This window comes from Colobus angolensis, unplaced genomic scaffold (genome assembly GCF_000951035.1).
Source record: "Colobus angolensis palliatus isolate OR3802 unplaced genomic scaffold, Cang.pa_1.0 Scaffold374, whole genome shotgun sequence".
Taxonomy (NCBI): Eukaryota; Metazoa; Chordata; class Mammalia; order Primates; family Cercopithecidae; genus Colobus; species Colobus angolensis.
The window spans coordinates 2,165,577-2,178,394 of NW_012117088.1; the positions used below are offsets into that span (position 1 = coordinate 2,165,577).

Here is a 12,818-nt window from a genome sequence, read left to right on the forward strand (position 1 = left end):
GTTACTGTAGCCTTGTGGTATAGTTTGAAGTCAGGTGGCATGATGCCTCCAGCTTTGTTATTTTTGCTTAGGATTGTCTGGGCTATATGGGCTCTTTTTCGGTTCCATATGAAATTTAAAGTAGTTTTTTCTAATTCTGTGAAGAAAGTCAATGGTAGCTTGATGGGGACAGCATTTAATCTATACATTACTTTGGACAGTATGGCCATTTTGATATTGATTCTTCCTATCCATGAGCATGGAATGTTCTTCCATTTGTTTGTGTCCTCTCTGATTTCCTTGAGCAGTGGTTTGCAGTTCTCCTTGAAAAGGTCTTTCACATCTCTTGTATTTCTAGGTATTTTATTCTCTTTGTAGCAATTGTGAATGGGAGTTCACTCATGATTTGGCTATTGTTAGCGTATAGAAATACTTGCGATTATTGCACATTGATTTTGTATCCTGAGACTTTGCTAAAGTTGCTCATCAGCTTAAGATTTGGGGCTGAGATGATGGGGTTTTCTCAATATACAATCATGTCATCTGCAAACAGAGACAATTTGACTTCCTCTCTTCCTATCTGAATACAGTTTCTTTCTTTCTCTTGCCTGATTGCCCTGGCCAGAACTTCCAATACTATGTTGAATAGGAGTGGTGAGAGAGGGCATCTTGGTCTTGTGCCAGTTTTCAAAGGGAATGCTTCCAGCTTTTGCCAATTCAGTATGATATTGGCTGTGGGTTTGTCATAAATAGCTCTTATTATTTTGAGATACATTCCATCAGTACCTAATTTATTGAGAGTTTTTAGCATGAAGGGGTGATAAATTTTATCGAAGGCTTTTTCTGTATCTATTAAGGTAATTATGTGGTTTTGTCATTGGTTCTGTTTATGTGATGGATTACATTCATTGATCTGCATATGTTGAACCAGCCTTGCATCCCAGGGATGAAGCCGATTTGATCGCGGTGGATAAGCTTTTCGATGTGCTGCTGGATTCAATTTGCCAGTATTTTACTGAGGATTTTCACATCAATGTTCATCAGGTATAATGGCCTAAAAATTTCTTTTTTTTGTTGTGTCTCTGCCAGGTTTTGGTATCAGGATGATGCTGGCCTCATAAAATGAGTTAGGGAGGAGCCCCTGTCTTTCTATTGTTTGGAATAGTTTCAGAAGGAATGGTACCAGCTCCTCTTTGTACCTCTGGTAGAATTTGGCTCTGAATCCATCTGGTCCTGGGCTTTTTTTGGTGAGTAGGCTATTAATTACTGCCTCAATTTCAGAACTTGTTATTGATCTATTCAGGGACTCGACTTCTTCCTGGTTTAGTCTTGGGAGGGTGCATGTGTCCAGGAATTTATCCATTTCTTCTAGATTTTCTAGTTTACTTCCATAGAGGTATTTATAGTATTCCCTGATAGTAGTTTGTATTTCTGTGGGATCAGTGGTGATATCCCCTTTATCATTTTTTATTGTGTCTGTTTGATTCTTATCTTCTTTAATAGTCTGGCTAGTGGTCTATTTTGTTAATCTTTTCAAAAACCCAGCTCCTGGATTCATTGATTTTTTGAAGGGTTTTTCGTGTCTCTATTTCCTTCAGTTCTGTTCTAATCTTAGTTATTTCTTGTCTTCTGCTGGCTTTTGAATTTGTTTGCTCTTGCTTCTCTAGTTCTTTTAATTGTGATATTAGGGTGCTGATGTTAGATCTTTCCTGCTTTCTCTGGTGGGCATTTAGTGCTATAAATTTCCCTCTGAACACTGCTTTAGCTGTGTCCAATAGATTCTGGTACATTGTGTCTTTGTTCTCATTGGTTTAAAGAACTTATTTATTTCTGCCTTAATTTCATTGTTTACCCAGTAGTCATTCAGGAGCAGGTTGTTTAGTTTCCATGTAATTGTGTGGTTTTCAGTGAGTTTCTTAACCCTGAGTTCTAATTTGATGCACTGTGGTCTGAGAGATTGTTTGTTATGATTTCCATTCTTTTGCCTTTGCTGAATTTTACTTCCAATTATGTGGTCAATTTTAGAATGAGTGTGACATGGCACTGAAAATAAAGTATATTCTGTTGATTTGGGGTGGAAAGCTGTGTAGATATCTATTAGGCCCACTTGATCGAGAGCTAAGTTCAAGTCCTGAATATCCTTATAATTTTCTGTCTCGTTGATCTAATATTGACAGTGGGGTGTTAAAGTCTCCCACTATTATTGTGTGGAAGTCTAAGTCTCCTTGTAGGTCTCTGAGAACTTGCTTTATGAATCTGGGTGCTTCTGTATTGGGTGGATATATATTTAGGATAGTTAGTTCTTCTTGTTGCATTGATCCCTTTACCATTATGTGATGCCCTTCTTTGTCTCTTGATCTTTGTTGGTTTAAAGTCTGTTTTATCAGAGACTAGGATGTAACCCCTGCTCTTTTTTTTTGCTTTCCATTTGCTTGGTAAATATTCCTCCATCCCTTTATTTTGAGCCTATGTGTGTCTTTGCATGTAAGATGGGTCTCCTGAATACAGCACACCAATGGGTCTTGACTCTTTATCCAATTTGCCAGTCTGTGTCTTTTAATTGGGGCATTTATCCCATTTACATTTAAGGCATTGTTCTGTGTTAATTTGATCCTGTCATTATGATGCCAGCTGGTAATTTTGCCTATCAGTTGACACAGTTTCTTCATAGTGTTGATGGTCTTTACAATTTGGTATGTTTTTGCAGTGGCTGGTACTGGTTTTTCCTTTCCATATTTACTGCTTCCAAGGCCAGGTGTGGTGGCTCACACCTGTAATCCCAGCACTTTGGGAGGCCGACGCTGGTGGATCACCTGAGGTCAGGAGTTCAAGACCAGCCTGACCAACGTGGCAAAACCCCACCTCTACTAAAAATACAAAAATTACCCAGGTGTGGTAGTGGGTGCCTGTAATCCCAACTACTCAGGAGGCAAAGACAGGAGAATCACTTGAACCTGGGAAGCAGAGGCTGCAGTGAACTGAGATGGTGCCATTGCACTCCAGCCTGGGTGACAGAGAGAGACTCTGTCTCAAAAACAACAGCAGCAACAACAACAACATATTTAGCGCTTCCTTCAGGAGCTCTTGTAAGGCAGGCCTGCTGGTGACAAAATCTCTCAGCATTAGCTTGTCTGTAAAGGATTTTATTTCTCCTTCACTTTTGAAGCTTAGTTTGACTGGATATGAAATTCTGGGTTGAAAATTCTTTTCTTTAAGAATGTTGAATATTGGCCCTCACTTTTTTCTGGCTTGTAGGGTTTCTGCAGAGAGATCCGCTGCTAGTCTGACGGGCTTCCCTTTGTGGGTAACCCCTCTTCAGCTGCCCTTAACATTCTTTCCTTCATTTCCACCTTGGTGAATCTGATGATTATATGTCTTGGGGTTGCTCTTCTCGAGGAGTATCTTTGTGGTGTTCTGTGTATTTCCTACATTTGAATGTTGGCCTGTCTTGCTAGGTTGGGAAAGGTCTCCTGGATAATATCCTGAAGAGTGTTTTCCAACTTGGTTCCATTCTCCCAGTCACTTTCAGGTACACCAATCAAATGTAAGTTTGGTCTTTTCACATAGTCCCATATTTCTTGGAGGCTTTGTTAATTCCTTTTCATTCATTTTTCTCTAATATTATCTTCATGCTTTATTTCATTAAGGTGATCTTCAATCTCTGATATATTTTCTTCCGCTTGACTGAGTTGGCTACTGATACTTGTGTATGCTTCACGAAGTTCCTGTGTTGTGTTTATCAGCTGCATCAGGTCATTTATGTTCTTCCCTGAACTGGTTGTTCTAGTTAGCAATTCCTCCAACCTTTTATCAAGGTATTTAGCTTCCTTGCATTGTGTTAGGAAATGTTCCTTTAGCTCAGAGGAGTTTGTTACTACCCACCTTCTGAAGTCTATTTCTGACAATTCATCAAATTCATTCACTGTCCAGTTTTGTTCCCTTGCTGACGAGAAGTTGTGATCCTTTGGAGAAGAAGAGGTGTTCTGATTTTTGGAATTTTCAGCCCTTTTGCACTATTTATTCCTCATCTTCATGGATTTATCTATGTTTGGTCTTTGATATTGGTGACCTTTGGATGGAGTTTCTGTGCGGACGTCCTTTTTATTGATGTTGACGCCATTTCTTTCTGTTTGTTAGTTTTCCTTCTAACAGTCAGGCCCCTCTGCTACAGGTCTGCTGGGGTTTTCCTGAGGTCCACTCCAGACTCTGTATGCGTGGGTATCAACAGCAGCAGCTGCAGAACAGCAAAGACTGCTGCCTGTTCTTTCCTCTGGAAGCTTTGTTCCAGAGGGGTATCTGCCAGATGCCAAGCCAGAGCTCTCCTGTATGAGGTGTCTGTCAACTTCTGCTGGGAAAATTCATGTTTCCGTCTGAGCTTGTGCCTATTGTTTTTAAATCCCTCTCAGCTACCACCTGAAGCTGCTACCTAAAGCACTGCTCTGCCTGTTACCTCCAGTATCCTATGGGAGAACTGCTGATCTCTTCTGCTGCTAGGAAGCTTCCTCCAACCAGCTTGACCCTGGACTCCAGATACTCCCATTCACTTTTTTTTGATAGAATCCTTTTTGTGTTTGTAGGAGAACACCACAGTAAGGTGTCTTCAATTACTTAGGGTCTATGTGATACAAATATTTCCTTTGTCCACATAGCCTCACACCATATTCAAAAGCTGCTCATTTCTACAGGCACATTCAGTTTCCAAGTGACCCACTATGCCATGTTCACTTATGGAGATTTCTCTTTCATACTCCATAGTCCAATTCCTATTGTCTGGTACTATATCTCATTCCCACTCTGCATTTCATAGAAGGTAGGGATGATCATCACACTAAAAGCAGTGAATCCAGTTGAAAGTCTACCTAGGGGCAACTGGAATCCCAAATCCCCTTCCATACAGCCAGTCCTACCTACCTCCCCGCCCCCCCCCGCCCTTCATCTTAACCTGAGACCAGAGACTGCTATGTGAATAAGCTGATCCAGAGAAGCCCTGACTTCAGGCACACCAAACTTAACTGAAGGAAAAATAAGGTACCTTACTTAACCAAACATTAAATGGAAGTCCACATGCTGACTCGTTAGAATTCTGGTCCCATTTCTCTCTTTATATTCCTAGAAATGACTGCCTTGCTTACATCTCCTAGAAGTATAGAAGGTTTATGCCTAGGGAAAAGGATGAATCCAAGAGAAGACCTAGAGATACTTGAATGTGGGCTGGCTACCCATCCAATCACTAGTAAACTGCACCAAGGAGCTCTATCCATGGAGAGCTTTAGATCGGCTTCAATACCTCCTTTGGGTATGAACAGACAACCAGTGACACCAAATATGTGAAATATTCCTTTTACATGAAACATTGAGACTAAAAGTAGAGGGGGTAAAGAGAACCAAAGAGAAAAACAATGCAGGGAACAGATGAAAATTTCAAGACAGGTATAATTTATATCATCTAAGAGAAAATGCTATATTCACACACACACACACATACACACACAAGCACACACATACACATGGATATTAAAAAAAAAAACAGTTTATTCTTCCTTGGGAAATGAGACTATCATAGCAAAAACAAAAGAGTCAATAAATGAGTTTGGAATATCAAGTTGAAGAAGTCTCCTGAAAAGAAAATAAAGACAGATTAGCAATGGGATAAGACAGATAAGAAAATCAAGTGATTAAGCCAGATAGAATGACCTACATCTGTCTGTTACAAGTTCTACAAAAAAAAAAAAAGAAAGAAAGAAAAAAAAAAGAAAGAAACTGGAAAGTTATTCTGAAGAGAGAGAGAAAAAAAAAAAGCAAGGAAATATCCAGAATGGAAGTCCGGCCATGCAATTCTAGAGTGAAAGTGTGCACAAAATGTCCGGTATACCAAATAAAATAACCCATACCAAGGTACAACATGACATTTTAGAATACTAGAGATAAAGGAAGCAAAAGAAAAAGTCAAAAAGGATTAGATACCCAAACACAGTACACTCAATACCAGAACATAACAGAAGCTAGAACAAAATGGAAAAATGCCTTCAAACATGAGGGAAAGGTTAACTTAGACTTTTATAGCCAGTCCAACTATGAATCTTATGTAAGGGCAGAACAATGACATTTTCAAATATGCGGGATCTCAAAGTGTGCCTCTCATGCAGGTCTCCTTTCTCAGAAAGCTATTGAAGGCTGCGCCACCTAAAAGAATAAGTGAAATACAAAGGAAAAGGACTTAAGAAGAAGGGAATCCACATTAGCCAAGAAACGGAAAGAGTTCCCATGGCAATAGCAGTATGCATCCAGCCTAGGGGGCAAACAGTAAAAACTAGAGCAATGAGATTAAGAGTTTCAGAGGGGATAGCACTACAATATAAATTTTTTAAAAAGCAGATTTAACAAATTGCCAAATGTGTATGACCTTAATGAGGGATTTTATGGCTCCTTTAGTGTGTTTAGGGAAATAATTTCTGACACTTAATTAAAGAAAGTGAAGAGGGGAGAAGAAGGGCCATTACTAACTGTTGGAGGAACAAAGGGGTTAGAGAAAATACATGTTTAACATGCAATTAACAGGACTCAGCTAGTAAATTATAATCATAATGCAGACTTTAAATATAAAAGAAAAACCATAAAAACCATCATGAGAAGGAAAAATAATATGGATATGGTAGTCGAGGGTGAGAGGAAGAGAGCTAAGTTTTCATCTTTCATATTAAGTCCATAGATGTCTAAGATCATAAAAGTATAAAGACTGTTTAGGAAAAAGAAACCGCTAGAAGAGTATCAAGTGATGCCTATGTGAAGGACTCAGCAGGAGAAGGGAGTAGAGGACTGCTTCCTGTAATAAGCCTAACGAAAGACGTTTTGAAAACCACTTACATGTTATTTATTATATTATTTTGATAAAACTGTTGAGGTGCTATACAAATGTATGGCATTAAGACAGAAGTGATCATTTTCACTTCTGTCTTAATGCCAGTAGGCAGGATAGCTTTGAGCCTAGTGTTTCTATGACTTGGCCTAGAGCGGGATTTAAAGACAGAAAAAGTCCACAATAACCCTGAATGTTTCCAGTGAAGTATGACAATTGTCTAGAAAAAAAAAGGTCTCAGTTATTCTCAAAATATCCGGTTCTAAAGTCATCTTTTTGCAGATAATACAAAAAACTAGTTATAGAGATCATGTGGCTAAAAACTCCTTGAGTACAACACAGCTCCAAAATTAGATAGGCAAGGTTTAAAAAAAAAAAAAAATCTGTATTTCTCCTATATAGTTCTAACCTTCTAAAGAGTCATTTTAAAAATCACTTTATTCATTGTCATTATAATGCAAGTCACATTTACAATATCCTATCTTGCCATCATTAGTGCATCATACATTCTAGTGACTTATAAAGATTTTTTCAACTTCAGTAGTTTCATTAAGGGCATATTGAATTCTGGCAAGAATATCTGAAAAGTCCTGACCTAAATTTTCAGAATTCTTCAAATTATGTTTGAAACATACATTTCAAACTACTATTTGGAATGTCATTCTAATTTTCTTTCACTTTTCTTCAATTGCTTCCAAACCACACGCACCAGAAACTACTATCCTTCTCACAGAACCCCTTCTTTTCCATACACATCACATTCTACGCTGGGAGACCAAAAATAACACAAAGCCCATGATAACCCTGAATGTTTCCAATGAAGTATGACAATTGTCTGGAAAACAAAGTCTCAGTTATTCTCAACATATTTGGTTCCAAAGTCATCCTTTTGCAGATAGTACAAACAACAAATGGTACAGCCATACATATATACAAGTATATATTTTATTTATGTGTGTGTGTATGTGTATATATATACACACACATATATATATTTAGACCTGCCACTGAAAAGTAATATGTGGTAATTTTCAGACAAATAATTTTAAGAGCCTTCAATCACTGCAAGTTTTATTTTAAGGAAAGCTGAAACATCAACACTAATAAGCACAATCAACAAACCTTTAGTTCTCTCTAACAGTGTTTGAGTCACTGGCACCTGCTAGGATCATCTAGATAGCCGCTACAACACTTAGTTCCAACAGTCTCTTAAAAAGATACATGAAGTTCAAGCTTTACTTACTAAGCTGTCCTATAACAAACTTTCCCTCCACCCCCAACCCTGACTTACCCAGTTAGAGCTAAACTACTTCAGCACCTTACTTCAACATTTAAAAGTTACGTATTTCAAACACACGTCATACACTTCAGTCAATTCCATTTGCTCCTAGAAAACATTGTACATTTTCAATTAGCACTGTCAGAAAGGGAAGTACCCTCTGGTCTTTTCACTGAAAATCAATTATGCAAAAAACAGTTTAGGTGGTCTAATTTAGCTGTGCCATATGTATACTACAAGGTGTTCAACAGCTTTGATGAAAAATTGGCAATGATGTTAGCCAGCTGTCTGGGGTCTTGGTATTACATGTGGAAGATGAATATCTCATTCATTAAATTTCCCTTAATTTGTACAAGTCACCATTTTTCCTTTCATAATTAACAACTTTTCTACTGTCTTTCCCAGTTGGGAAAGTTTAAAATCCTTGCCACATCCTGTTTATATAGTCTCAATGTTCTGCTAATTGTCATTCTACTAAAATAAAGCCTTCTTACATGGCTGTATTTTATATTGGCTGGCTTATTTTCATCGTGGCATTTTCTCATATAGAACCATCTTCCTGGTTGAGGTGTGCAAGACCTAACTTCCCTTCAGAGTACTATACTATCTTCAGTGCTTTTCCACCTGCTTTCTCCATTTTGCTTTCAAACAGTAGAGAGTTTTGCTAACTTTGATCATAATGCAAAAATACATTTAATATTTCCACATCCATAAAACTGAAACACATTTAATCAAAGCAAGCATTGTATTATAAGATATGATAAACTCTGATTTTCTATTCTACTGCACTTCACTTTTTGAAAATGCTGGTCAATCCACTAAATTGACTTTATAAATTTACTAGTGAGTTACACAGCTTGCTCTGGGGGAAAAAATATGTCAATTGATGTAAACACTTCTGAATCTGGACAAATAATCTGAATTTTAGTCTGAACTCCATCAGTAACTAGGAGAGCTTACATAAGCCATTTCGCCTCAGAGCTCCTGTTCCTCAACACTGAAATAAGAGAGCTGAAACAGGTTATAGGAAGATCTAGTATGCAGTTAGCTAATGGCTCCCATTGCCACTTCAGACCACTCTAACGTACTCTGTTTGTCCTCTGGTGCTTCACAGTCTGGTGACATTGGGACAAATATGAATCTTAAAAACATTTCTTCCATAGATAGAAAAAGCATCCAATTACACTGTGTCCCATGTATGCATGGATATTTTAGTCCCTTTGAGCTTTTTATTCGCTTCTGATATTGAGACTTTTCCCTTTTCCTTTCTAGCCAATGGCCTTCCAGAGAGCTAAGGCTATCAAATTAGTAAGATAACTGAGGAATCAGTATCGCAGGATGAGAGTTTTACTATAGGGCCATAAGAGGACTTAAGAAATCAGGTTCTGGAATTGCCATCATCTTTAACTTTCTGAGACACTTAATTCCAGCAGTACTGTGCTAGGATAATCAGGTAGTATGAAGGCAACATTCAAGACTTAAAATTCAATTAAGATAAATATTCAAAGAAATAAGAATATTGCTTCATCAGAGTTTTTTGTCAAAAGGGAAAGCATAACATGCCATTGTCTTTAAAGCTTTTTTTTTTTTTTAAAGATACTCCTTATAGGTTAAATAATTATTCAGAAAAAAGATCTCAAAGACCTGGTTAATCATTAACTAATGAACTATCATAAAAAGATTGGTTCTGTTAGTCACGATTTTCCTTATACACATAACTCTTAACCCAAATTTTGTCCAAGTTGTTAATAAAAGGAAAATAATGTATTCTAAGGTTTTATTAGAAAAGATATACTTAAAGAATAGCTAAAATATTCAGTGATTAATCTACATTTGTAAACTTTCCTGAACACATGACATTTTAGCAGGAAGTACTATTCTGAATAAATAAGCAAATAAATTTTGTTTAACCCATTAGGATGAAATCATAATGAAAATGCATGAAAAACTGTAGGTGATACAGTTAACAGTAACTTGTTCCTTAATATTGTTACTCTAATAATGATGCCATTGTTACTGTGAGATGTGAAGTCACATGAACATGCAAATATCCAAGGTATGTTCAATGAAAGGCAAGCGTTAAAAAAAACTGATGTGTATATGTTTGTATATTGATTTGTGTAATTATATTTTTTATCTTGAAGGATCTACAGAGTATTAACAGGGTGAATTCTGAGTCACGGTAATAAATTGGGGACAAGAAAGAGAATTTTTGTGACCTTATACCTACGTCTATGTTTCAGTTTTTTTACAATGAACATGTAAAACTTGTAGTTTTAAATATTTTTAAAATAAGGTACTATATACCCACTCCAGTTGTTGCTGAATAAACACAGGAAATAAAAGTAAGTTGCCATCCTGCAAACATATCAGGGAATCCAAATGAACGGCACTCTATTTGTGGGACCACACGACAGGGACACTCTAGTCTACAGTGATAAAGGAACTTCAGAGTGTTTTGCAAGCATTAACAAGTGGGTTAAACTTTTAAAATTAAACCCTGTTGATATTGTCTTCATCAAAAAGATTTGCAATACAAAAAAAAAATCTTGATGCATAAAATGTACTAATAAAATAAAATTATGTAAATCAGGTAACTTTAAAATTTTTAAGTCCATCCCACTAAGATTAATGAACCCTCCTTGTTTTTCCACCTGGAATTCTAATCCCAGGCTTGTTTTCAGGAAGATTTTCTGCCATTTGTCTCTAGAAACATTTGTAAAGCATGAAGGCTTTGATTTATTCACCTGTATACTTGTTGAATGAAATAGAGCCTGCTTCAACTTTGATTTGCTTCAAACCATCTGAAGAGTTAATATACTAATACCACTAAGTAGGTGATTTCTGTTAAAGTTGGTTATTTCAATGCTATTCGGACAAAATTAAACTATAAAAAAAAAAGCCTAGGTACCAAAATACTAGCAATAGAAGGATGCTAACTACATATGACAGAAATCCATTCAAAAGAAGAAAACTTATTAATAGATTACTAATCTAATATACAAGCAATATCATAATAAATTTTAAAATGCAAATATTTTAAGCATAAAACTGATCCCATATATCTCCCCATCAAAAATACAAACAAGTTTCCTTCCAGTGTTTACATACATACCATAAGAAAAGGCTAAATAAGGACTAAATCAACCTAAAATAATTTGAAAGTGGCATAAGGGCTGAGAGTTATTAGTGAAATCTAAGGAACATCATGAGAGCATTTTCTAGTACCACATTCAGGCTGAAACTGAGATTATAATACACCCCGGGCTTTATGGAAATAAGGGTGCAGCTTTGAAAGAATGGCTTAGTGTTCCAGAGAGTGATGAGTTGTTTGTTTTTTTTACACCTTGAGCTACCTGCACAGCTGCCAAAAAGTGTTAAGGTGGATGATGAGTACACCTCTGAAAGGCTTACTATAGCTCCATATATTTTGATTCTTGAATCAAACCAATTAACTAATGCACTTTACAGTTTGAGCTCTCACATGATAGAGTGTAAGGCAAGCTTCCCAATAGGAAACCAGTAAGGATCTCCATTTCCCAATCCCTTCCATGCATTCACGCAACAGAGACACAAAGCAAGAAATGAAAACCCAGCTTGCAAAAACAGAAAGGGTCCTACATAAAAAGGACCTAAGGTAAAGAAGGACTAAAACTATTCTTCATGCCTCTGCAATGTAGAGGTGAACGCTGCTCATTGTCCTTGCAGGAACCCAAGTTCCATCTTATCTGAAACATGTCCTATATATCTGGTGACCACAGAAAATGGGAACCAACCAAAAGAAGTCAGTCTTGAAATAACTATTACCCCATGAGCAAGCAGCAAGAAAAAATACATCATAAAGGAATTGGATGCCTCCCCCTAAAGTTACCCATTCGTGGAAAGTAGACAGTGCTAACCAGATGTCAACCGAATAAATGCTGTCAGCCTCAAGTTTTCTGATAACCAAGCTAAAAAGTTTCCAAGAAATAAAAAAATAAGGCTTCTCTAATCTCACTTTTCTTCTACAGTTTAATTTTAAAACTTAAAGACAGTTCCTTGGTGCCTAGGTTAAAAAAAAAAAAAAAGTCCCTCCCACCTGTTCATTCCACTCCAAGAAAAGTCCTCTTTATTGGCACTATTTATGGGAAAGCCAGTGAGGTCACCCCATTTTAAAAAACAAGTCAGTCTCTGAAAGTAAGATTTCAATGAAAATGCAGCGCAAAAGGGCACACGACTGCAAAATTCAAACAGTAAGAACGAACCTCTCTGTAAAGAGAGATCCATCACTGCGCGGCTTCCGATGCCACCCGAGGAGGAAGAGCACGCAAATCCTGTCCATCGTTCGTTTAAAACGAAAGAACAGTAAGAGTCGCAGACAGAGGCCAACCCCTACCATCCCCCGTCATCCCTCCGAAAACACTGGGGAAAAGAGCAGCACTAAGCAAAAGGACAAGATGACATGGATTTTGCACTTAACGCTAACGAGGAGCTTGGGACCCAACAATCAGCAAACAGCAGAACCCAAGATCGGGGGCGGGAGGCGCGCGGGGGGGGGGCGGTTCATCCGCAGTCGGAGCGATTAGAAAACAGGTTTCTGCCTTCGTGAGAAGCCTCATCGTGGGAAATGTCACCGCCTGGCTCGACACCTGCTGGATCGGCCCCTCCAGAAGCGGTGAGGAGTCACGCCGGCTGCCGCAGGGGACCCCCCGTCCGTCCCCGCCC

The 12,818-nt window shown here is 37.8% G+C and overlaps 1 protein-coding gene across 2 annotated transcripts in view; it reads right to left on the minus strand.

Annotated features, from left to right (window-relative positions):
• The window catches only part of SLAIN1 (SLAIN motif family, member 1), a 64,493-nt gene extending 51,958 nt beyond the window's left edge, over positions 1–12,535 (minus strand). The window contains exon 1 of one of the 2 annotated variants that reach the window (XM_011953842.1): positions 12,359–12,535. In XM_011953842.1, coding sequence (XP_011809232.1) covers positions 12,359–12,492 — 134 coding nt within the window. In that variant the 5' untranslated portion in view covers positions 12,493–12,535. The remainder of the gene's footprint in view (positions 1–12,358) is intronic. The other variant, XM_011953841.1, reaches the window with a different exon arrangement.
• Positions 12,536–12,818: the final 283 nt, after the last annotated feature.